This window comes from Eptatretus burgeri, chromosome 14 (genome assembly GCF_056783735.1).
Source record: "Eptatretus burgeri isolate ZD-2024b chromosome 14, Ebu_testis_v1, whole genome shotgun sequence".
NCBI lineage: Eukaryota > Metazoa > Chordata > Myxini > Myxiniformes > Myxinidae > Eptatretus > Eptatretus burgeri.
The window spans coordinates 24,964,467-24,989,889 of record NC_140974.1 but is presented as its reverse complement, the minus strand read 5'-3'; the positions used below and the strand labels follow the sequence as shown (position 1 = coordinate 24,989,889).

The 25,423-nt window shown below is 44.8% G+C and overlaps 1 protein-coding gene across 5 annotated transcripts in view; it reads left to right on the top strand.

The window, feature by feature from the left end:
- The window catches only part of IVNS1ABP (influenza virus NS1A binding protein), a 102,999-nt gene that overhangs the window by 56,220 nt on the left and 21,356 nt on the right, over positions 1-25,423 (top strand). For 2 of the 5 annotated variants that reach the window (XM_085854037.1, XM_085854033.1), the window contains exons 2-4: positions 22,045-22,398; positions 22,532-22,659; positions 23,497-23,663. In XM_085854037.1, coding sequence (XP_085710163.1) covers positions 22,546-22,659; positions 23,497-23,663 — 281 coding nt within the window. In that variant the 5' untranslated portion in view covers positions 22,045-22,398; positions 22,532-22,545. Of the gene's footprint in view, positions 1-20,301; positions 20,403-21,824; positions 21,846-22,044; positions 22,399-22,531; positions 22,660-22,952; positions 23,156-23,496; positions 23,664-25,423 lie in introns of those variants that run through there. The other 3 variants (XM_085854036.1, XM_085854034.1, XM_085854038.1) reach the window with 3 other exon arrangements.

The window sequence follows — 25,423 nt, the reverse complement described above, 5'->3', positions numbered from 1 at the left end:
GTTTTTACGTCGAACGGACAGCAGAGCCTTTGGTCTGTACATTGTTCTGTCACACTTTAAAAAATGGTGACAAGACATCCCCTGAGAAAGAAGGATTCCAGCCTCGCGTTTGAATATCCCTTAACACACCCCAAGAGATAGATATAGCGACAGTTTAAAAAAAGCGGAATCATCGATTAGAAGGTCAATTTCAACATTGTGGTGTGAATGCCTTTTCTGGTAAATTCTGCTGATGACCTTTCCTCAGACTTTATCACCTTGCTGTGTTGGTTGTGGTGGTGCAGGGAGGGGAGGAGGTGTGTTTGCTGAACAGAAAACCAGAAATTATAAACTATTTCACTTTTGGCTGAGCATTCCATTAGTTACTATCAAAAGTTATTGCCCTTATCTGCCTTGTATGCCATTGGTACCTTGATTGTGGTAAAGTGAATATCATTCATGGCATGATAAATGTTCCCTCACAAATAATTTAAACATGAACTAGAAGGGCACTCAGTCGAGCGCATACCTCCACCATGTAATGCCTGATCCATGAGAACATATCTGACCAAATACATTTTTGAGATATCTTGCTATATATCATTTTTTTTTTGGCCATATCTCTCAATGGTGAAGAATCACTTTAAAAAATTTTTTTCTAGTAGCCGGTTCCCGATCTTCACCAAAATCGAATCAGTTCGTCCTTGTCACACACCCAACCTGTCCAAAATTTTATCCAGATTCTTCCACAACTTTTTGAGATATCCTGTACACAAAACAAACGAATGAAATTGCTCATTGAGCAAGGAATTGCCGGAATAACTTTGTCATATCTCCATGATCTCTGAAAAAACAAAAACCTGGAAATCAATTTGGTTCTTATAAGTCGATCGTGCTACTGTTTAATGAGTTATAGCACTTAGTTTGGTCATGATCATAACTTGGAAGTCAATCGGACCTGAAATGGCGTTTTCATCGCAATTTGAAAGTTTTTTTTTTGACCCGACCACGAAGAAGGGTGTTGGTGTGACACCCCAATGAGACATATGGTTGGATGCAGAATTGGAAGAGGCACATTTTGGATTTGGTTTCAAGTCGATACTACCATTTTAGCGGACGTTATTGCGAAAAAAAGAATTTCGGTTTTTTTTTGGTGACCTTGACCTTTGACCTAGATTCACCAAAAACGACAAGTGTCTAAGTTAGACTATGACCATCTGTACCCAGTTTGGTCATGATCGCTGAAATGGTGTGGCTGCTACAGGGTAAACAAACACAGACACACAGAATGACACACACAACCGACCAACATAATTGCCAAAAATCCGAAGGATTCCATCAATGAACAAACAAACAGGTGAAAACATAACCTCCTTCACCTTCGGTGATGGAGGTAATAAATGTCCCTATCAACGCCTGCACTAATATTGCCAACCTATGGCTGTTTATTCATACTCTATCCTTTTTAAATGCTGAGTGTCAAGCAAGGAAGCAGCATGTACCACTTTAGTCTTTGCTTTGACTCGGCCAGGGTTTGAACCACCAACCTCTCAGACTCTGAGCAAATCATCTAACTATTATGCCACCGAGTGGAGTATTTGCAAATTGATCATTTTTATGCAACTGTGGTTTGGTACAACTTAAATTGTTTATGGAGTATTGAGTGTGGGAGGAAAGAGTTTTGTGGTCTCGACAGCATAAGTGTGGTGTTTATGGATTGTGGTGAATTGATGACGCAGCCAGGCGTTTTAATTTAATTTCTGGATCCATCATATCTGGAGTGTGTTTGACATGTCCACGACACTGCACATTGATAAAATAGCATGTACACTCGCATACAGCCCCAGGCCTTGTGAATATTCACTGATTGCCTTAACCTGAAGTGATGCTTCACGCTTCAGATAGGACTCTTCCATTGCCGAGCAGTCTCGTGCCCGGCACTATGAGCAGTCTGTCGCGGACTTTCGGTCAATAATGTACGTGATCTGAAGTCTGATTAAAGACGATCCCTTTTTCATTAAAGTTTGCAAGTGCAGTAAAGCAACACATCCCTTCCAGGGAACATATAATTGTAATGTGCCATGTGTGGTTTACGTCATGTGTTTATTTGCCAGACATCTTCCCCTCTTGTGTAATCCTTTGTTATAACATCTGTAACTGTTAATATTTCAAATTCTCCATTTGGTTTTGCATAAGGTAACCCATCGCGCTTTTTTAGAGATCTCCTCCGATCGTCTTTTTTTTTTCTGACCTTTTGTCACAAGTCTCCGTCTCCGATTTATGAATAAATATGGTGGTGTGTGACAATTGTAGAGGACAGTGCTTTTAAATTGATTTCTATTCTTCATCACCTATTATGAAAAATGTATGTGTATATATTGTTACGGCTGTGGAAATTCGCAAATCACCATTCAGGGCCCGTAGGTGAGAACTCTACATGTGTAGTTAGCCCCAAACCCGTTGTTTCGAGGGATTTATGTGATTCATTCGGGCTGCGACGCTTTGAGATAGTCGTTTTTCTGTTCTATCTTGATTTTGAACCAACCACGTCTCAACCGCCATCACACAACAACCACCTTAACCACCACGCCAGCCATCATCACCAACTAAAACCACGCTCCAACCCTCAACAACGCCAACAACCACGACCTTTACCTTCACAACTCAATCCCGCAAACCGCATCACCGTCATTCCCAAACGGCACCGATAAACCCTCCACCACCCTCGCCTCTCTCCTTCTACGGCCATTCCCGCACCACTTGTGAGCACTGAGCGTCGGGCTGTCTTGGGCTCGTTCAAGATTTGCACCGATCCGCGAGTGCAAATAGCGGCCTTTACGAGGGAAAATTCGGATCAATAACGCTACACGCCCACTTCTGATCCGTCCAATTAGCAAGCGCAGAGCGGCTTGGCCCCGCCTCCAGGTGCGTCTGTGTGAAATTGATATATGCAAATTCTAGGATCAGGGGAGGTTCACGCCCACTTTTCCTCGGTCCAATGGGCGAGCGTGGCTCCGCCCCTGAGGTCATCCTGATCCGGATATTTGCAAATTGTTTTCTCCTGCCGGCCTATAAAACGGCGAGCGCAAGGCGAATCGTGGCAGAGTGTGGCAGCGGCAGAGTGTGGCAGCGGCAGAGCAGAGTGAGTCGAGTCAGCGGTGTGGCAGAGTGGAGTCGGGTGGCGAAGGCATAGAGTTCGGTTCTGCAGTCGGCTGAGGAGAGTTGGGGGAAGAGGCCAAGGAGCGCGGGTCCGAGGCGAGAAGGACAGCGGTCGGCGACGAGGTCGCGGTGTGAGATCGCTCGTCACGGGACCCAAGCCAGCCAGCCATTCTCCCTCCCCCAGGGCATCAACAATTCCCCCTTTCCCCCGCGCTGAGAGTGCAACAAGGGGGCCCCGTTCCCACCCCACTCCAAACGTCGTGCCAACGAAACCCGCCAAGGAGCACTGAGTCGGGGCACAGCCACGCGGCCACATCTGCGGCTCGTCCGACAACGAGTCACGAGGACGCGGGTAGGACCCCCCCGGTCTCGCGGACCTGGCCGCTCCTTCAGGTCACGCGCGCATATTGGCCTACAGGCCCGTCTGCCCCCTTGTCTATGAGGGTGGCTTCTTTCCTTTGCTTTCGAGTAAATGTGTGTTGGCGCCATCTGTAAAGTAGAACTGTATGTGTTGCCGTGTGTGCGCGTAGTCGGTAGTAACTCTGTGTCGTTTCTTTTGTTTTAACTGCTACATGTGCATTTTGACTGTTTGGCTGTATATGTGTGCTTTCCGTGTGTCGCGAAATAAATGTGCATTGTGTGAACTGTTTTCCCGTTTCGCTTCGTCTTTTCTTTATTGACCTTCCACCCTGCTTCACGTAAGGGGTTCGTAGTGGGCTTAATACGCCCGGTGGTTAATCTGAACCATCCAGGTCAGCGATAGCACGGAATGGGCCGCCCAAGCGGCCCGTGTCCGGAGTCGACCTGCGGCGATGTGCGATCGCCCGGTCGGCCATTCGCGCGGGTGCTTGGGTGGATCGAATTTGGCGAGCGACCCTGTCCTGCGCGGGTGGGCAATTGGCACGATCGTGGTGAGGTGAAACCCCCACCCGTGACTAGCTCCCGGCGTTGGTCCGAAAGGGGCATGACTGAATTGTCCGTCCGGTGGGCGACGTGCCGCGATTCGAGTCGCGTGGCCGTTCGCATGCAGGCGGGCGCGAATTCGCAACTATACACACACACACACACACACACACACACCACACACACACACCACACACCACACACCACACACACACACCACACACCACACACCACACACCACACACCACACACCACACACCACACACCACACACCACACACCACACACCACACACCACACACCACACACCACACACCACACACCACACACCACACACCACACACCACACACCACACACCGTATCTGTGCTAAGTTTTGAGCCATCGTGCACTGTTACAACTTGCCTTTTATGAGTATTCACATATTTTGTGAAAAGATGGGTTGGTTATTGTCAACACCAAGTTCTTGTATTGTAATTTATTTTGAGTTCTCTACTCCCATGCTTTTAAAAAAATTTTTTTTTTTAAAGAACGAAAAACGGTGGGATATTGTAATCTGCTCTCTTCTGTCTCTGTCCGGCATGCTATCTCCCACACGATAGGGCATAAATTCACCAAACTTGCTAGTTGTGATCACCATGTATCATACAACATGGACAAAGGCACAACAGCAGTATCAGTTCCCCCCCCCCCCAAACCCCGAGGGTGGCGTCAAAAGGTCAAATACCAAACCTGTGATAATGGGCACATTTTTAAACATTTTAAAACAAAACTTTGTATATGCAATTAACAATCGGGGGGCACATGAAATGTATAACGTTTTTTTTATTTTTATTTTTATTTTTTGTCCCCTGATTCATGCTGTTAACACAATTTGTGCCCTCATCAGGATGGCATACCGATGTGCGTGCGTGCATGTGTATTGTTGCGGTTCTCAAAACCCCATGCCTCTAAGGCAATGGCATTCATCATAGTGGTCCCCAGATAGTTATTTCATTAATATGCGTGCAGTGAGACCTTTCCCTCGTGTCTGATGGGTCAAACGGGACAGTGTGTTGTGTGGGTCTCATGGTTAGGTCTGATTATATCTCTATCTTCATTCCAACTTTTCCTCTTATTCCTGAAATAAATCCAAGCAGGCACTGCACTCGGATGGCCGCTTCTGAAAACCACCACAACAACATCCTACACGATAAGAATGCGTCCTCGCAGACACCAAAGGAAGCACAACCTACACAATGGAAAAAAATCCTCCGTTGCAAGATATGGTGTCAAAGGAATAGTAAAACTATATGTTAAATCCCAATGCCGTACAGACGCACGCGGCGCTCTTTTCATCCCTAATTATATCCAATCCTTTCCTTCAATCCATCGCACAGTACGGGGCATGCATGGTGCACATCTCTTTGGGTCTGTGCATCGGTTTACGATAATATCTTGCTGTCTATCTTTGCTCGCTACCGGTATCTCCTGCGGACGGTGGGGATATTCTCATGCCTCCGCCACCGAGCAGAGGCATGCTGTACGGCCTGGATCACTCAGACTGCATGGCGTCCGGATGAAGCAAGCGTATTGATTAGCGCCAACCACAGCGCGCCGGGGGTTTCTGAGTGGGCATGCGGCGCTGGCACGGAGCATGGCCCGGGAGTTCGGTGCAAGGCGATTCATATCACAGGGTTCGGAGCGGGACGATTTCACAGCTCCGTGATCTTTCGCCGGATGTATAATGAGGCCGTCTCCGGCTGTGGTGGCCGGGGCCCAATGGGAGCACCCAATTTCGGGTGACTACATTGCTTCGGGGTGGTGCCCCGCCCTGGACCGCCAGACCTATAAAGGATGGATCGTGAGGCCGTCTGTGTGGTAGTCGTCCTCATCCTCATCCTCATCCTCTTTCCTCCTCCTTGCCTGGACTTTTATCGATCTCTGCATATGCCTGCTGCTCCGAAAGTCCCTTCTGCCATTCCGCTCACTCGCTCTCGATCTCTGCCTTCTCTGGAATCTCCACTCCCTTGCCGCTGGCTCCACCTGCCCACCTCCGCCTGCTTCTCGCCGCTGGCTTCAACCACTCACCAAGCTCCACCTAAAGTCCCTCCCTCACGCCTGATGGTCTCCCCCTGTCTCTGGATCGGTGCACGCGCTGCGCCGACATTGTAATCAAGCAGGAGACAACGCGCCAACCCTCGGACTGGGATTGCTCGGCAGAGCGTCCCCCAAAACGTACTGAGTAGCATGGTCGGTCAACCGTGCAAGGTATTACGAGACCATTAGCCTCATCTTCTCTCCTTTCTTGAGGTGTGTGTGTGTGTGTGTGTGTGTGTGTGTGTGTGTGTGTGTGTGTGTGTGTGTGTGTGTGTGTGTGTGTGTGTGTGTGTGTGTGTGTGTGTGTGTGTGTGTGTGTGTGTGTGTGTGTGTGTGTGTGTGTGTGTGTGTGTGTGTGTGTGTGTGTGTGTGTGTGTGTGGTTTTGTTGTTGCACCACATTTCTTTCTGTCCCTGCTTACACACAACAATAAACTACATTCACTGTGCCACATTTTTCCTCGCCTGCCTGTTAATAAATCCTTTGCAGAAATGTTCCCAGCTCGTTTTTTTTTTTAATCCCCCCCCCCCCCCCGCCGCGGAAGGGGGATATTGTTGTCACTCGGGTCGTCCATCCGGGCGTCAACATTTATAGCTGTGAGTGCAATAACTCGTAAACTGTTCGCCATATCGATGTGAAATTTGGGTCACATGTACCACCTGAAAAGGAAGAACCCTATTGATTTTGGGTGTGGCCGGATCCAAGATGGCCGACTGGGGTGGCCATCTTGAAAAAAATGTATTTTTTAATAAATGGAAAACCGCTTATCTGATTTCAATTATTTTTGGTTACTACGTTCCTCACCCCTGGGGAACTTTTTCGAGATGATGACCAAATGGTGTCTTGTTTCCAATTCACCTCCCTCATTATCTGGAATATGTATGACCTTTTTCATTCGATGGCGGGGGATTCCCCATCTCTGATGGTATATTTGTGTTTTCTTTCATTGATCCCGCATGGTCTGTGTCCTCACTTAGCTGGGACTTTATTCCCAACAATCTGCTCCTTTTAGCTGGTACGTCCTTGGCAGTGTCACTTTGCTACATCTGATCCAGTAAGGTGATCCAGTTCGGACAAGTTATACCAGGGCGTATACCCCGGTAATTTGGTCACATGAGACCCGCGCATCGTGGAGTTATCCATGTCCGCCGGCCTGCAATTCCGGGGAGTCTGGTGGGAACCCGAGCTAGCTTCCCCCCTCGTCTTCTCACCCGACCCCTGGCCGTGTGTGTGTGTGTGTGTGTGTGTGTGTGTGTGTGTGTGTGTGTGTGTGTGTGTGTGTGTGTGTGTGTGTGTGTGTGTGTGTGTGTGTGTGTGTGTGTGTGTGTGTGTGTGTGTGTGTGTGTGTGTGTGTGTGTGTGTGTGTGTGTGTGTGTGTGTGTTGTGGGACAGGGTTCGGTGGCGATAACCTACCACCAGGGGGAGCAGTAGTCGTCTCCCACTGAACACCCGGAATTTAGCTCGTGACTCTCGGACAACTCCAAAAGGTCACGGGTCACTTCGAGGACCGTCGTCGCCAATATTTTGACTGTGTGAGGTAGGGTCCACTTGTCTAATTCCAATTTACCTAAGTACTCACGCCCTCGGCCGACTTTGTCTGAATGGAGTCGCTGATCACTGACTCGGATCCGGCGTAACTGAGCAGAAGTTACCAAAGCTGCGCCTGACCAAATGAACAATTTACGGCAGAACGGCTTTACTATTTCTCGATACGCATCTTGCTAGGCCAATGAAGGAAAGCACGAACAATGAACTGGAACATTTAACGGGGGTTTTATTTTACATTAATTGGGAGGGAGACACAGAGCAGAGTTATCACTAATAAGAAATGTAATTCACAATGTACAAGGCACTTAACAATTCTACTTATCAGACTGGCAACACATGCACACACACACACAAACGAACTGGACCCCGTCGGGACTTTATTTTGGCCTTTCAGCTCGGAGGGAAGGCGAGCTGAGGGCAGGGGCCTATTCGGGTACCTCCCCGCCTCGTGCGGTTTCACCGGACCCGCACTTGTGGAGCTCTGAGTCCGTGACGGAACGGGGATCCCAGCTCGAACGCTCCGACTCGAACCCATGACCCAGACCAAGTCGCACTCACCACCAAGACCGCAGACTGCAGACCGCAATCACCACGATCCTGCAGAACGCACTCTTGTCTGCCCAACACTGGTCCAGACAACCATTCTACCCTGCTGAGGTTGGAGGGGTCTCATCTCCTCCCACTCTTCTCCTGATTTGATGAGGGGTTGTCTGACGACTCGTGGTACCTCTCGATTGGCTGGGGCATGCGTGTCATGCTCGCCCTTTGCTCATTGGCTGGAGGAAACAGTCCATGCCCTTCCTTGGGACGGAGCCTCGATCTGAGGCGATTGAGGCTCCGCCCACGCCTTCAGCCAAAAAACACATGGGCAATGGCGACTGGTCGAGTGTGGGATGGTGGCGTTGTAGTGGATGTAGTAGTAGTTGTTGTTAAAACCCAACTAAAAATAACTCGTTGCGCACAGACGAAATTCCTATTAGACAGAAGGAATGGGACCCTGACTATGAACACGTACTTATCAAAATAACTGAGCTACGGGGACCGCTGTCTGTCTGCAATGGCTTCCAGATTCGTAAATATATATATATATATATATATATATATATATATATATATATATATATATATATATATATATATATATATATATATATATATATATATATATATATATATATATATATATATATATATATACATACACACACACACACATCTCTATTATAATACCAAGCTTGCACACTAAAAACTCGGCTCACCGTCACACGATCCCTATGAAATTGCTGTGGCACTTAGCGGACATGCCGACAATGTTTGGGAAGTTTTGGCGTTCCATAGTATCACTTGCATTTTGCACAATGCGTATTTTTGTCATTCCCCGTGTACGGTCTGTCGTCTGCTACCAGCTATGTTGTACTGCTATCCCGTACATGTGCACTGGTATCGCTAGGATATAAAGATATATGTATATAAATATAATGTGTGTGTATTATGTCCTTTGTGCAGGTCACTGAATTTGCTTCTGTATCTATCTTGTTCATCCTCCATGTCCTCTCCTCGCCCTCATTCTTCCTCACATCCTTTATTTGTCCAAGTCTCCCTCTTTTGTCCTTGATGCCTGCTGTTGGTGTGTTTCACCCTCGACTGTTCCTTTTGTTCTTTTCTATGTTCTCGCTCTTCTACAAGCCTTGACTTTATTATACCATAAAAACTGCGTTATGGGTATGTTATATACATTCGTATACTGCCAGACCCCGCTATTAATGGACCCCGCGTATTCGCAGTTTATAAAATGTGACCTGCTTTGACATTTGCGGCCCTGTGCTTTCCATATTCGCGGGCGGGGGGGGGGGGGTTCCTGCATATTCGCATTCCCCCCCTCATGAATTGCTAACCGCTGAGAACCTATCCCCACTTTTAGCATTGAAACTCCACCTTGCGATTCACGGACTTTTCCAGGAACTTATCCTCCGCAAACCGTGGGGTCCGACAGTGTATGTATGTACGTATGTATGTGTGTGTGTGTATATATGTATATATGTATATATGTATATATGTATATATGTATGTATATATATATATATATATATATGTATATATGTATATATATATATATATATGTATGTGTGTATATATATATGTATGTGTATGTGTGTATGTATATATATATATATATATATATATATATATATGTATATATGTATGTATATGTATGTATATATATATGTGTATGTATGTATATGTATGTATATATATATGTGTATGTATGTATATATATATATATATATATTTATTTGTTACGAATTCGCGTGCGAGCGGCCACGTACCTCCTAATGGCAGCAGTGTCGCCCACTGGACGGACAATTCAGTCATGACTCTCCTGGAACTACTGCCAGGAACCAGTTATGGGTGGGGGTTTAACCTCACCACAGCTCAGTCCGCATTCTTCCCACGCGAAATAGGGTGAATCGCCGAATGTCGATATACCTAAGTACCCGTGCGGATAACCTACCGAGGGGCTGCACCGTGCCGCAGGTCGTCCTGGGACACGAACTGCTTAAGCGGTCCGTTCCGTACTACAGTGATAACCGAGCGTTATCGCCGACCTCGACGGATCCGATTCTCTTAACCGGGCGTTGAAAACCCACTACTCATTCAACGATGCAAGATGGCTTTTCAAAAGGGAAATAGGACACGACGAACGGGGTACATTGCACACAAGGACATTTATTCACTATACAGCACAACACAAGCAAGGGCAGTCATGCAATATACAAGTAACAAATAGAATGCAAAAGCAATATGACAGACAATAATTATTATTTACAAGCACAGTCACTTATACAGTCGTTACTTAACAGGACACGGCGCCACAGCATGCATCCAAAAACGAAAGACCTCCCCATAGGCAGGGAGGTAGACGGGGTCCGGGGACCTTTATAACGTAGGCCTTGGCTGACCGAATGGGCCCACGAGACCGTGCAGGTTACCTGCCCCCCCTTAGTGGTCGTCGAGTCGTGACGTCCCGCTCCCCCGACAGCGAGCCAGGACGCGCCTGGTTTCCGGGCCTCCCTCGTGGCCGGCGAATTCTCTCCAGCACTCCTCGTCCGGACATGCAGGTCCACACCACACAGCCGGCAGAGCTGCGCCTTCCGTCCGCGTCCCCGATGCACGGGCCCTCCACCGGACCCCGACCACAGGAACAGCTGAACCACCCTAGGAGCGCTGAACCACAGGAAGCACGAGCACCGGACCACCAAAGGCAGGCGAGTGTACCATGAGCCGGAAGAAGCAGCAGGGCATGGACAACCAGGAGACTGGAAGAGAGTCATGAACCACAGGGAGATCTCACTGAGAGCGCCGAGCCTCGCATACGGTCCGCCCTTTATAGCGCGGGGCTCCACCTCCCTTCGAGGCGTTTCGAGAAGCCTCCCGAAAAGGGGCGTGCCCTCTCGCCCCCTCTCCGTGCGGGGGATGGGTGAAGTCTGTTTTGGCTCAGGTCCAAGGAATTATTCCCCCAAAAAGAGGCCCCCACCTTTTCTCACCTTTGACCCCCCCCCCCAGCTCGGATTGCACTTCCCCCACACCAAGGGTGGGGAAAATAAGCGGGAGAAGCCGCGTGCCATCGGAGATCCTCCTTGCTTCCCTCCTCGTGTTCTCGGACGGTTTCCGACGCGGAAAAGGGGTTGTATCGTGGTCCGTGGAGGATGGCGTGCGTAGTGGCTAAGATGGTGGTGGTTGTTGTCATGGTGATTGTGGCGTTGTGGCGTAGTTGGCGTGGAGGTTTGTTGCAATGGTGGTTCAAAATAACGATAGATAAAGAAAAACACTATCTCAAAGGGTCACAGCCCGGTGAACACGAATAAATCCCATTAAACAATGGTGGGGTAATCTAACTGAACACAGACTTACCGGGATAACTGATCTAAGGAACTTATTTGGTGTTCTGCGAATTTCCACAGCTGTAACAATATATATATATATATATATATATATATATATATATATATATATATATATATATATATGGCTCTGTTGGTATGTATCTTTTCCGATATTGATATATCAGTATCACAACATAGAATTTTTTTTTATTTTTTTTTTGAGGCAGGTTCTAAAAATACATAATGGTCCATTATCTATTCATATATGATGTTCACATCATTGGCAATAAATTATTTTGTTTTTAAGCGAGATCGGTGTTGGTAATCGGCACAAGTGGGTATCGCTGTTATGGATCGCCATGTCGGTAATTTGCACAGGTTTTCTAAAGCACACTCGATTCACATTTACTTTAAAAACAGCCACGAGGGCAAAGAAAAACATGATTGGATGCTGAGGGTGAAAAGTTGAAACCTACTGTACCCATCTCATGGTTCGTCTTTACGTCACACGGTCCACTCCTCCAGGTGTAGCAAGGGGCATCAAAGATTTTCGGTATACCAGGACATTGAAAATTACAATACCATGACAGATATGAAAAATTATACCGGTGTAACCTTTCAATATATCGCCGTCGTGTGTGTGTGTGTGTGTGTGTGTGTGTGTGTGTGTGTGTGTGTGTGTGTGTGTGTGTGTGTGTGTGTGTGTGTGTGTGTGTGTGTGTGTGTGTGTGTGTGTGTGTGTGTGTGTGTGTGTGTGTGTGTATGTATATATATTTTTATTTGTATATGGGTTTAGTGGTCAGGTCATGATGGGATACTTGGACCTGCTTTTCAGACCTTTGACCCTGAAGCTGACTGTTCATGACAGGTGGCCACGGACGCCCTCTGAGACGAACAACTTAGGTCAGGTCCTCACGTCCAATTGCTGTTACCCCAGATGGGGAACCGTGCTCTCAACACCCTACTCCTATTGAAATCGTGTGATGGAGCGGAACCGTAAGTGGGACGTCGGTAGCAAAACTCCCATCCACTATTTACACACTTGTGTCTATAATCAATAGAGAAAAACTTGGGCAGGTTGGAAACGAATGGTCATGTTGACAAAAGGCAGGTATTTACAAGCAATGCAGTGTCAGTCTTATCCTTGTAAGCCCCTTCAACTGTCACCATATCATGAAACTACAGACACAGGTTCCTCATTCACTCTGGGAAATTACGCAAGTAAGAGTGATAGACAAAGTGATAAAGGAGGCAAGGCTCGTTGATGACCCGTCGCAAGCCCTGTGGGTGAAAATGGGAGGGTGGAGAAAGAGGAGAGGGTTATGGTATAATGTCAAAGGAAATCGTGAATGCGGATCATTACCCCTGCTCTGAGTGGGTCAAGGGGGGTGGGGGGGGGAATCATTGCTTGCTCTTTGTGTGTTCCAAGTGAATGATTTAGAAATGGGGAAAGCAAGAGAAAGATTGTGAAAATCGGTATGTAATCACTGGTACATCCAGGAAAGAGCTACTTCTCGTTCACACTTGCTCTGCGGCTGGCTCGACTGCTCCCAACAGAACTCGTCTGTGCAGCAGCTTGCATTCACTTGGCTCGTTCCTTGAGCACTCTTTCTGGCTCTCTGGTTCCCTGGACGCACACAACAGAGCCCTGGCTACCTATATTTCCATAGCCCATGGCCGAGGCGTGGCCTAAGAGCCAACCAGCTTCCCGGCGCTGCCTTCGCATTGGAGCGTGGCTGTTTTCAGGCCACGCTCATTAGTCTAGTCTTTCAGTGCAGGCGCCGTGCAGGACCGAATGGCACTTGAGCGCTATGATGCAGGTGATTGGTAACATGAGTTTTTGAGGTGTAATGTTGATTTTGTAAAGTGTGTTGTTTGTGTGTATGAATGCGCTGTAAAGAGATGTGGAGATGTAAAAGAAGACTTGTCAAAAGGGGGTTTGAACCTGCTACACAAACCATGTTTCCCTGTCTTCTGATATGAGGGGAAAGGTCATCTATCTAAACAAAATACTACTGAAATATCTAAACTCTAGGGTTTCTTTACGTGTTGGATGTAACTTCCTGGAATCTACCAAAACGGTAACAATAAATATGTAATTATACACACAGTATGTAATATCTCCTTTGTGCAGGTCCTGTGACATGTATATCCTGGCAGGTAACTAGATATTAAAATTATTACCTGAAAATGGGATGCGGATGTGATGTTGATGGTGGGCCAAATGGTCTTTCCCTCAAGAAAGTATTTATTTTTCATTTTATTTTGAGAAATAAGAAAACAAGGGTTTTATACCATCGTGAAGATAAGCTGCAAACGTGTATATTTCCAAGGATTATTGCTAAATCCGTGGCTGTTTGGTGAGTGATTCAAGACTTGTTTCAATCGCCATTGAATGGTGTGGGTTTTATTCCTATGGAAGTTTACTCTCGCCAACTTGCACTTGGCAAGTGTAGTGAGTACGCCAAACACCCCTTAACTTGAGTCAAGAGAGGCGTTGGACTGAAATAGGCTAAAGGGGGTGGGGTGGGGTGGGGCGGGGGAGGGAGATGGTGGAGAGGGAGTTTTGAATGCATTCCTCAACCAATGCTACCCATCCCCACCCCAACCCTGATATATATCTGTTTCTCTGTCTCCTTTTGCCCCCTGCGGAGGACATTGGTTTGGCTGGATGGACTTTGTGCAGGCTGACGTGTTGTGCTGCACGCACTCACTTTTATCCATTTCCCTCAGTTGTTTTTCCACATTGACACTTGCTGTACGAATTACCTCTGCCACTGAAGGTGGACAGATGTTGCTTTCAACCCTGTCTGTCTGTCTTTCTTTGTCTGTCTGAACAGAGTATACCTCAAAAAGTTGACGGATTTGGGTTGGGTGTGTGTTAACGACAAACTGATTAGATTTTGGTGAAGATCTGGATGCGGACGGATACTGGAATATGTTAAAGTGATTATGAATCCTGTATGAAACCGCAGGCTGACAGTTGATAGCTGAGTAGACATGTGAACCCAGGCTCAATGGCTCAGAGGGGAGTATGCATACTTCCAAGCTACAACGAGTTGAATATCTTGCATGCTTGCTGAAAACGAGCATGAGAGGACCTCCAAGTATTTTTAAGTGACTTCACCATTGAGAGGGCCAACAACAATATATAGCACGATATCTCAGAGTTTGGATGGATTCGGATGAAACTTGGTGAACAGGTTGGGTTTGTGACTCGGACTTATCGATTCAATTTGGCTGAAGATCCGGATACGAGAATATTTGTTATTTTATTATTATTTTTTAAAGTGATTCTTCACCATTGACAGATGGGGCCAAAAACGATGTATAGCACGATATCGGATATACTTGGTGGACGAGTTGGTTATGTGACAAGAACAAGCCGATTAAACTTTGGTTCAGAAGTGATTCTTCACCATTGATCCAGCCAAAAACGATATAGCGTGATATTTTAAAAATGTATTGGGCCTGATGTGTTCTCGTGGATTAGGCATTACGTGGCGGAGGTATGCGCTCCACCGAGTGGCCTTCTCGTTTATCATGTTTTCGTTTTATTTAGTTTCCATAACTGCATTGGAAATCCATGTCTCCGCTCAATTAGACCGGCCCATTAAGGTTCATTATAAAATCGATAAAATAAGCTGCTGGGATGTAAAATGTTAATTTGCAGATGTTGCGTCAGAGTTTTGATTATTAAATTAAATAATCAAAACCAAAGAAAATCTGTTCTTGTCTCTGGCAGGCTTCCTTCCACATGGTTTGCGATCATTATTTGGACAAGGCTCAAGATTCTGTATTTTGTTTATTTTATTTTTTGTTTGGTTTGGTTGGGAGTTTAAAAAAAAAAAATTTTTTTTGAAATCTCATGGAGAAAGAGATATACACTTGGCATAATAAAAGTAGTTCATTGTTTTCTACTGCATTTAAACTTGCTGTGAAAAGTTTCAAAGCACCTTCAGTTTGCCTTGTTGTGTCGAGCCTGCCCGACAAATGCAAAAGGTTTGAGTGACATTTCTGCAAATTTTCCGCATGACCAACATTCCATCGTCTTTGCTTGTTTAAATACTACAGTATGTGGCTGGACCTTCAGGTGGGTTTGCATGCCTTTATGCTTGGTGTCGTGATCCAACTGTCTTTTGTTTGCTTTGCCATGTTGAATATATCCTTATCCATGTGATGGATGGTTGGTGCTTTTATTATGCAAAAAAAGCAAATATTTTGAGACCAACAGAAGATCGTTTCAGCTCCAAGTCCAGCAATCAATGATGCCATTAACGGCAGTTCAGGCTTTAACTCACCCTGGGACGTTCACCATCAAAAATGAATTTGTTTTCATCACCGATAGCTTGGATTTCTCCAACTCGGCTTCCTTATGGACTTCCTAAAAGATCGAGGTAGTCAAAGGATGTGCTTTTCAGGCTTTCTTTTAATGGAATTTTGAACTGGTTTCCCATTGTTGTCTGGGATGAGTTTTCACATGAAACGTACAAAGTACCTGAGGAGTTTGTTTATAGTGCAGAAGCTGCTGCCCAGACATCAGCAATAATCTGAGATGTCAAACAGTGTCCAAGAAGACCAGACTACCTGTAGTTTAGGCAGGGATTTGTAATACGTTCAGGGTACCTTCGGAAGTCACCATGGGATCTTGAGCATCCATCAACAACCAGTGCTGGCAGGTGGGTTCTCCAATGGATGATGATGGATGATGCTGATTATGAATCCTGAATGTGAAAACCCCAGGGCGACAGTTGATAACTGAGCAGACATGTGACCCGAGGCTAGACAGCTCAGGTGTGATTGTGTATACCTCCTAAGTTGCATGTTTGCTGAAAACTACTGGCATGAATGCTTGTTTTGCAACTTACAAACATGATAAAAGTCTCTTCCCACAATTGGCGAGGAACTAGCAAAAGCCCGTGGTGAAAATACTTCAAGAAAAATAAATAAACAAAGGAAACCTTTTATTGTTTCGCTGTTTGAAATAACTCGCATGTGGGTTCTAAAAGCTTGTACTATCTGCACCTTAGAGTATATGGGTGAAGATGCAGTCTCTTGTGCACAACTTTGTTTTTCATATTATAATTTTCCTGTAGGTTTGGATTAATTTAAAGCAACGTCTCCTGATTATTTTTTTTTTTAATTTTTTAAATTTTTTTTTCTCTGAGAAGCATTAACGTGTTTCAGAGAGAGACATGTGGCAATTAGACTTGTATGTCGAAACAACCAAAAACTTGGCTGGACATTTGGTGCAGATTGGGGAAGAGAGAATGGCAGAGAGTGGATAGGTTGAGGGAGCAAGGTAGGAGGAAAAGAAGTAGACCACAATTGGGGTGAGGAGGGATATCAATAAGGTGGAGGTGATTGGAGAGTGGAGAGAGTTGGCCAAGGACAGAGGGAGGTGGAGGAGTATTATGGTCAGGGCAGAAGTGTGGTGCCATTGGATCTCACCCCTGATAAAGGGAAGAGGAGGAGAAGTGTGTATGTATGTAATAAATAAATATATGTATTCACACTAACTGGTACCTGTGATACATCTGCACAATGTAAAATGTGACGTCAACAATATTATGCAAATAACCTGTCCCCCTTCTCTCTTCACTTCCCCTCTGTCTTCTGCTCCTGTGTGTCTCTTCCCCCTCTCCACCCCCCCTTCTCCCCCCACCTATCGATAGGTTACAGTAGCTTTTTTGCATACATGAGTATGTGAATGCCTTTATCAGATTCTAAAAGTTACTTTTAGTCCCATTATCTAACTAGCACACATACCTCTACCAGGCTGAACAGTTTAAGTTTTGTATCCCACTGATCGGTTGGATCTGCAACTGTTCCTGAAGCAAAATCTAATCGGCTCGTTCTTGTCACCGACCCAACTCATCCACCATGCTTTGTCATCCATCCACAACCTTTTGGAGATATCATGTTGCAATGTATATCATGTTTGGCCCCATCTCTCAATGCTGAAGAATCACTTAAAGAATTAAAAATTCTCATATCTGGATCTGGATTCAGATCTTCACCAAAATCGAATCAAGTGGTCATTGTCGCACATCCGACCTGTCCACCAACTTTTCATCTGAATCTGGCCTCAACCTTTTCAGATAGGCTGCTGATAAACAAATGGTTGAAAACATCACCTCCGACTACCTTCGATGACATTACTAACAATGATACTTTGTCTCCATTAGTGGGTTTGCATCAGTTCTCACTTTCCCTGCAATATCTCCATTGGCCGGATTTTACTTCACGAACTCGTATGGAGTGAGAAATTCCAGCTGGAACAGCTTATTGAGCCGATAGTCATAGTTCACACTGTGTGGTCATTAACCATCAAATTCATGTTTCTTTTCAATCACAACCACGTAAATTTATTCATTCATTCATTCATCAATCTTTAGGTATGGTCCAGGTTGCCTCCAATAACTTCGTTCAGCAATGAGAATGGCATTATGTCCACGTTGTCTGCTGCGGCTGTTCCCTCGGAAAAGGCCCAATGATGTCACATGCACCATGTATGCCTACACAGACCCCGTCCATATAAATAGCGATGACATTGCAATGGGTGCTTTGAAGTGGTAGTCGAGACTGATTGGAGTGAACTTTAAACACCATAACCCTTGAACCACTCGAACCCTTCTCGGGAGTTTGTTGGCAGTTACTGATTACCCTGTCGTCACTTTGGTCAAAGACCTGCTCCAGAAATATTTGATTCGGTCAAATGTCGGAATCTGTTTGATCGCAAGTTAATCGCACAATTCTACCTTTATTTCTTTTTTTTTATTATCATTATTTTTTTTCCCCACCAGTTGCCAGCCTTTGTTGGCATCGCCAATTTTTCTCAACAATTAAAAATGCACTGGAGGTCTTGTTTGTGGATCGGTCTATTTGGGATAAACAGGTTGAAACCTTCAAATAACAAAATTATGTTTGGGTCTTGAATTGCTGAAGGCAAGCTTAAAGGTAATTATTTAACCCAAATTTTTTTCCAATGGAACAGCAGGCAAAGCTGGTAATGTTTGAGTTCCATCATGAGACATGTACAGATCATCGAGACTATGATCATTGAGCAAATAGTTCTTCGTGCTTTAAAACTCGGTACATTTCTCGTTTAAGATCATTGTCTATTAAGTACACTCAGAATTTCTTGCTCTTTCCTTGAATTTCTTTCCATAAACTGAGCCTGCTGGGAATGTCATTTCCTGAACTGGAAATATTTTCCATTTTTTTTTTGTATGAGGGGAGAGGGGGGTCAGTTTTGGTTTGGGAGTGGAATTTCACTTGATATTTTGAAAACTTTCCTACGTCTTGTCAAGGAAATGAAGATGGAGTAAAATCTAAAATGGATTTGCCTCTCTTGACTTTGAATTTGGAGAAAATGAACGTGGAATAATATGCTGTTGCATGTGTTAACCTTCATGGCACGTCTTGTGTTTTAGCACCGCATGGCACATATTTGCCTGTTTGCAATAAAATAGAGGCCCATACTCTGCAGAGTTTCGGAGCATATCACAACTATTTTGGAAACATTTCTAGGCTAGATCCAATCCTGAACAGGTCGCCTTTCCGATGAAGAATATTCAAATGTTGTGCTGGAATTTCGACTTTGTTTGAAGTGCTGGTGATAATGTGTCTCTTTGCGAGAGACGTTGCGATCTCGCGTGACCCCCCAATGATCTTTTGAGGCAGACTAATCTTTATCCACGTGCATCATTCGTGAATGCATTAACGCTTTACCCTGCATGTAAAAAAAATAAAATAAAATAAAAACCATCAGGATGACAGTTTTTATAGGTGGGAGCTTTTCAAACCCAGGTGAGATGGCTGAAAGGTCAGTGGGTTTACCTCTTGGCTATCCTGCCAAGCCCTGCTTTATTTGGAAAAAAATAAAATTATTTATATATATATATATATATATATATATGTATATGTATATGTATATATATATATATATATATATATATATATATATATATATATATATATATATATATATATGTATATGTATATGTATATACATATCGAAAGGTGTAAAGTGTGACGAGCACTTCTCTGATCTCCATTGAACATCGTCCTACACCAAAGCGGCACCTTCAACTCTGAGGCCTCGGGCCCCAACAAGGGTGAAATCAGTCTGCAGCTTCACTTTTCATCTGCTTGGTGACAGCTTTTGGCTTTGACATTCTTGTATTTATCAGTCATCTTGTATTGCTGGAGGCCAATTTATAGAGCAGCTCTAAATGAAAGCAGAGCTGTCTATCCAAATTTCATTGTATTGAGGATGCCGGGCCAACATACTGCCAAACGTCCTAACTGGTGATCAGTAGGGCAGAGACAATGTTTGTGTGATAGATGAACAGATCGTGCAGCAAGTGCTGTGATAGGAATCAATCTGTGTCCTGCTGCCTCATCAAGTTTGGGGGTTCAATTTGTATTTATTAATGAGCTTGGTACGGTCACAAATAAATGATTTGGCAGTTTGTCATCCTGACGTGCCCATAACAAGGTCAAAATGTGGATCTGCGGCTCCGCTTTCATTTATTCATGACCGTCAAGGGATAAATCTGTCTTCAAAGACCTGAGTGCCATTCGGATGCCATCCTAGTTTGAAGGTGATGTCGGCATAATTTATGTGTATGACGTCAGTGTCATGTCATTGGGTCATTGTGCTCATTTTGGTGTTTGTATTATTTATATAATGTATCCATCCATCCATTGGGACCATACTCTGTGCAGAGCGTTGGTGCTGCCTAAGCAGTCTCCTTGGCTATTGGGCACAATCCTGGATGGGTTGCCACTCCACCACAGGATACCAGCATGCTGGCACTCATTTTGCCGACCTTGGAAGGATGACAGGTAGAGTCAACCTCACCTGGTATTAATTCAACAGCTGAGTGGGATTTGAACTGAGGATCCCAAGCCCACCACCTTAACCATTAAGTCAACGCGTGCGCGCGCGTGCGTGATCTGTTCTACTTTATTTAGATATTTAACTCTGGCTTTTGCAGACATATTGCAAGCAAGATTGTTGTTGAATTTCTAACAAAATCCCTTAAATGGGCAATTATAAAACAGGTGTGTCTTGTTCATGAGATGAGGTTTGTAAGCTTCAGAACAGTGTCTCAGTCTGGGTTAGATTTCCAAATGAATATAGATTCTGACTGTATACTGTCCCAGTGAGCTTTGTATGCAGGACAAGGCCCCATATAAGCCACTCCAAATGGATGTTTTTGTGTCCTAGTGGTAATGTACTGTCATCCCAGAGATTGTGCAGTCAAATTTACCTGAGTGCAGCAGTGTTAAGGTTTTGGATTCTTTATCTTTTGGAACCCGAGCTAAAGTCGCAATATGATTGCTGATTAAAACCCTCTTTGGCTCATTAATATACTTTATGGATGGGCAGTCCTCCTGCCCCACATCGTATCGTCCACATGTGGTGCCAATCCACACTTTCCTGTGCACTCTTTCCTGCTGCTAAAGCTATTCGTTCAACCTATTGACATAGACTGAGCTTCAAAGAATTGTCGAGGGGTGGGGAAAGAAGCTGGCCGTTTGATTTGCACGGCCTGCAAGAGGCATTAAGTGTTCGGTTGCGAACATAGAACAGCCATGATTGGCAAAATGGCCTTACCGTAAATCTCAAATACCTTGTAAAACGAGATAGGGAAAAGATGGGCCTGGTGCTTATTACTGTTGAACTCTTACCTTGCTGGCAGGGGAGAGGAGGGGAGCATTGCACTATCTCAGGATTTGTTATAATGTGCATTAAACTCGCTATCCTTTCTCTTCTTCTTTCTTGTAGTGGTGAAGATCATGTGGAACTAGAAGGACACTCTGTAGAGCGCATACCTCCGCCACGCAATGCCTGATCCACAAGAACATATCTGGCCCTATACATTTTTGAAATATCGTGCTATATATCGTTTTTGGTCCTGTCTCTCAATGGTGAAGAATTGCTTTAAAAATTAAATAATTATCATATCCAGATCTTCACCAGAATTGAATCACTTCGTCCTTGTCACACACCCAACGTGTCCACCAAGTTTCATCCGAATCCGCACACAACGTTTTGGAGATATCTTGCTATATATTGGTTTTAGCCCGATCTCTCAATGGTGAAGAATCACTTTAAAAATTTCAGTGGTTGCATCCGGATCTTCACCAAAATCTAATCAGTTCGTCCTTATCACACTCCCAACCTGTCCACAAAATTTCATCCGAATCCATCAACTTTTTAAGATATCCTGCACACAAACGAAAGGGGTGAAAACATAACCTCCTTCACCTTTGGTGGGAGAGGTAAAGTAACTTTTTTTTTTTTCTTTTTGTTTTCGTTCTATAGATTGAAACAGGTCACCGATGTGCAAGTAATTTTCACCTTGTAACTAAAATGTTAATGGAACATGGATATCAAATGGTATATTAAATGTGATTCTCACCTTTCTTCGTTTACATGAGTAACTGTTTTTCTTTTACCTGACCCTTTTTTGCGTTGCAGATTCAAAGAATTTCAATTGATAGTACATGGTGGCTTTAACCCTTGTGGAACTTTTCATACATCCTTCCCAACCTCTTAATTTTCTCATTTTCTTCTTCCTCATCCTATCTTAACACCTGCTCGTCCATTACCCCAACGACATTTGCACTTATCTTTTCAAGGGAGTGGCAACTGCTTGATTCGCAGGTGTCAGTTTTACTTGCTTTTCACTACATTCATTCGACCCTGCTTCTTCATGCCCTGGATAAACCTTTTGAAAAACTGAAGTCTTTCGATAAATTGTTTCATCCGAAACATTACTGAAGTCATCTGCCATTTTGTTCACAATTTTGCAAGTTTCTTGTTTTGCATCAGGTGAAGAACTTTTGAGCACACTTATTTTACCTTTACTCGTTGAATGTCTGTTCTGTGTTTCATGATCTATCCACTGTTATTTGACTAAACTCCAGCAATCCCTGATTCCTGTCACTTCGTCATTCTCTCTCAGATTATTTTGACAAAATGGCAGTTGACAACGGATGCCTGGTGTTTGAGGACTGCTCCCTCTGGGGTTGCACATCTGCAAAGCTCAACGCCCTGCGGAAGAGTGGACAATTTTGCGACATCCGTCTGCAGGTCGGTTTGGTCAAGATTGAGGGTCTCACACAAACATTGCCACCCATCCTTAAGGACGTTGGCATTGTCACCAAAGTGGCACTTTTTTTTCAGTCCAGCCATCGACTCTGCGCGTCGGGTGGTGTGGGGGGGGGGAGAGGGGGGATGGGCACCTTGAGTGTCGGGACTCAAACCAGTGAGGCTCCAATCACCGGCTGACGGCCATACCACCATGCCATCTTGTCGATCGGAAATCAATCACAATTTCTCGCAGTACAAAGCTTCCACTAATTAACCCCCGTCTGTTGATGCAGGGCTGATGCAGTGGCAAAAAGTGGGTTACCTGTGAGCACAAAAGCCAGGCTCTCATTGCCGGCCATTCACTGAACATGCCAGTCTGGCCGGCTACCCACCGGCTAGTCATGCCCAGGGGGGGCGAGATGCACCTGCAGGATGGACGTCGGCGGCAGGCAGGAAAATTGGCGCAACCAAATTTCTTGCGTTTGTTCGTGCTCAGGTATGCCACACGCAGTCCAGAGTTGCGCTTCCTGGGTCCACCCCATTCCGCATTATGGCCGTACTGTTTCTTGAGCAGGCAGTGGTAAGGTTTCATGTTGCTTCAGAGTGAGGAAGAACGGAATGCCGGGGAGGTGGGAGTGTGGAGGGAGGGAGTGCATTAATTGTATTATTTTAAACACGGCAGTTTTGTAAGTCCTAGTTGTAACATCCTACTGACACACACCTTTTTTATTTGCCTCCTTCACCTGCTCGCCTTGACTTTTTTTTTTCTTTTCCCCCCCATCCCCCTGTTTGTTATTTATTTATATTCCTTTATTAATCTCAATTATCTTGGACCAGGTGTGTGGCCATGATCTCTTTGCCCACCGAGCCATCCTCGCTTGCTGCAGTCCACACTTCTTTGAGGTTTTCAACAATGGAGATGCTTCACCCGCTTCTTTTGTATTCTTTGAAGATCTGAACCAAGAGGCTGTTGAGGTTCTTTTGACTTACATGTACACTGCTCGGTAAGGCCACTGTCTGTAGTGAAGACTCTTAAGTTACAAACTTTTTTTTTTTCCCTCCATTTGTTCGTTACTTTTATATTTATTTCCGTGATGTGCCATTGGCTTTCATCAATGTAATCTTGAGTTTTTAATTCCATTACCTTTTCAAATATTGCATCTGAGTGGCAGTGAAGGTTGGAGAGGAGAGACTTGGTGTAACAAGTTTTCGGTGACAATCGGTCCATGGACCACGTTTGTTATCTTGAGACACTTCCAATCTCAGCTAATTTAATAATGGCAGAGGGAAAGAGATTGCCTTGACTCTTGTTGTCTGTAAGTGCATCTTGTGCTCGGTTGAACATGACTCATTGGTCAGGACACTGACCGCACTATCCCAGAGGTTCAAATCCTGCTCAGATCAACCGCACTAAGGTTTTGGGTTCTTAGCCTCTGCAGGCGAGTGACCATGTCTCTGTCACATTGTCAATACAAACCTATCCGGTTTGCTAATAACCATCGAGGAGAAGGAGGAGGTAATCTGCTATTGCTACCTTGACTTATTCAGCGCAAACGCATTGGATGCACAAATCCTTTAATGACAGAAAATCGGTTTGCATTTGTTTTCCTGGTTAAGTTGCAATTTTGGCACTGGCATTCGGAGGGTTAATTCCACCAGGGCAAACTTGGAACTGGCTTTATAATGCTGCTTAAGAAAGGCCAGCACTGCTCACATGACCATCACCAAGTGAGAATGCGATCCTACTATTAATTTCCAATTGGTCACTGGCTTTTGACACCAATACAAATTTTTTTTATTACGGACCCCATATAGGCATCAAAAAGCTACATATCCCGAACAAACGGTTTCAAATGGAGCACCTCGCCATCATTAGAGCATTTACATTGCATCAGATGTGGCAATAAATGCGAATTGTTTCTCCCAGCTTGGCGGCTCTGACGGAAAACTCCATTTGCATTTTTCAGCTTCCTTCCCACCCCATTTAGAATCCCATGCGGGCACGGGCGACTTGCTTGTATGTCTTAATCTTTCCTTGCAATTATGAAAAATTTTGGCTGCACGTGTGCATGAGTGCTAGCTTCTCGTTCACTCTGCTCATGGATTTTGCATTATGAGATGCACACTCAGCCGTGCCTATAATAAATGGTTAGAGTAGTCATTGTGTGGCGTCAGATTCCCCAGTTATGTGTATGTATATATACACACACACACACACACACACACACACACACACACACACACACACACACACACACACACACACACACACACATCATCTTTCGGCTGCTCCCGTTAGGGGTCGCCACAGCGGATCATCCATATGATCCGCATAGTGATTTGGCACATGTTTTATGCCGGATGCCCTTCCTGACGCAACCCTGGTCGCCTCTTACGACGGAGGGATATGGTACACCTATTCTAACCGGGGTATACACCGGCCCAGTATACTGGTACTCATTTCACCGACCTCGGAAGGATGACAGGCTGAGTCAACCCCCTGGTGTATTAATTCAGTGACCCAACGGGGCTTGAACTCAGGACCTTTTGGATCCCAAGCCGCTGCCCTAACCACTGCACCAACACCAGGCGTATGTATGTATGTATGTGTGTATATATGTATGTATGTATGTATATATATATATATATATATATATATATATATATATATATATATATATATATATATATATATATATATATTACACATGCTGCACTTTCAAATATTTTACCTGGTGCGATATTTCGATACCTTTATGCATTT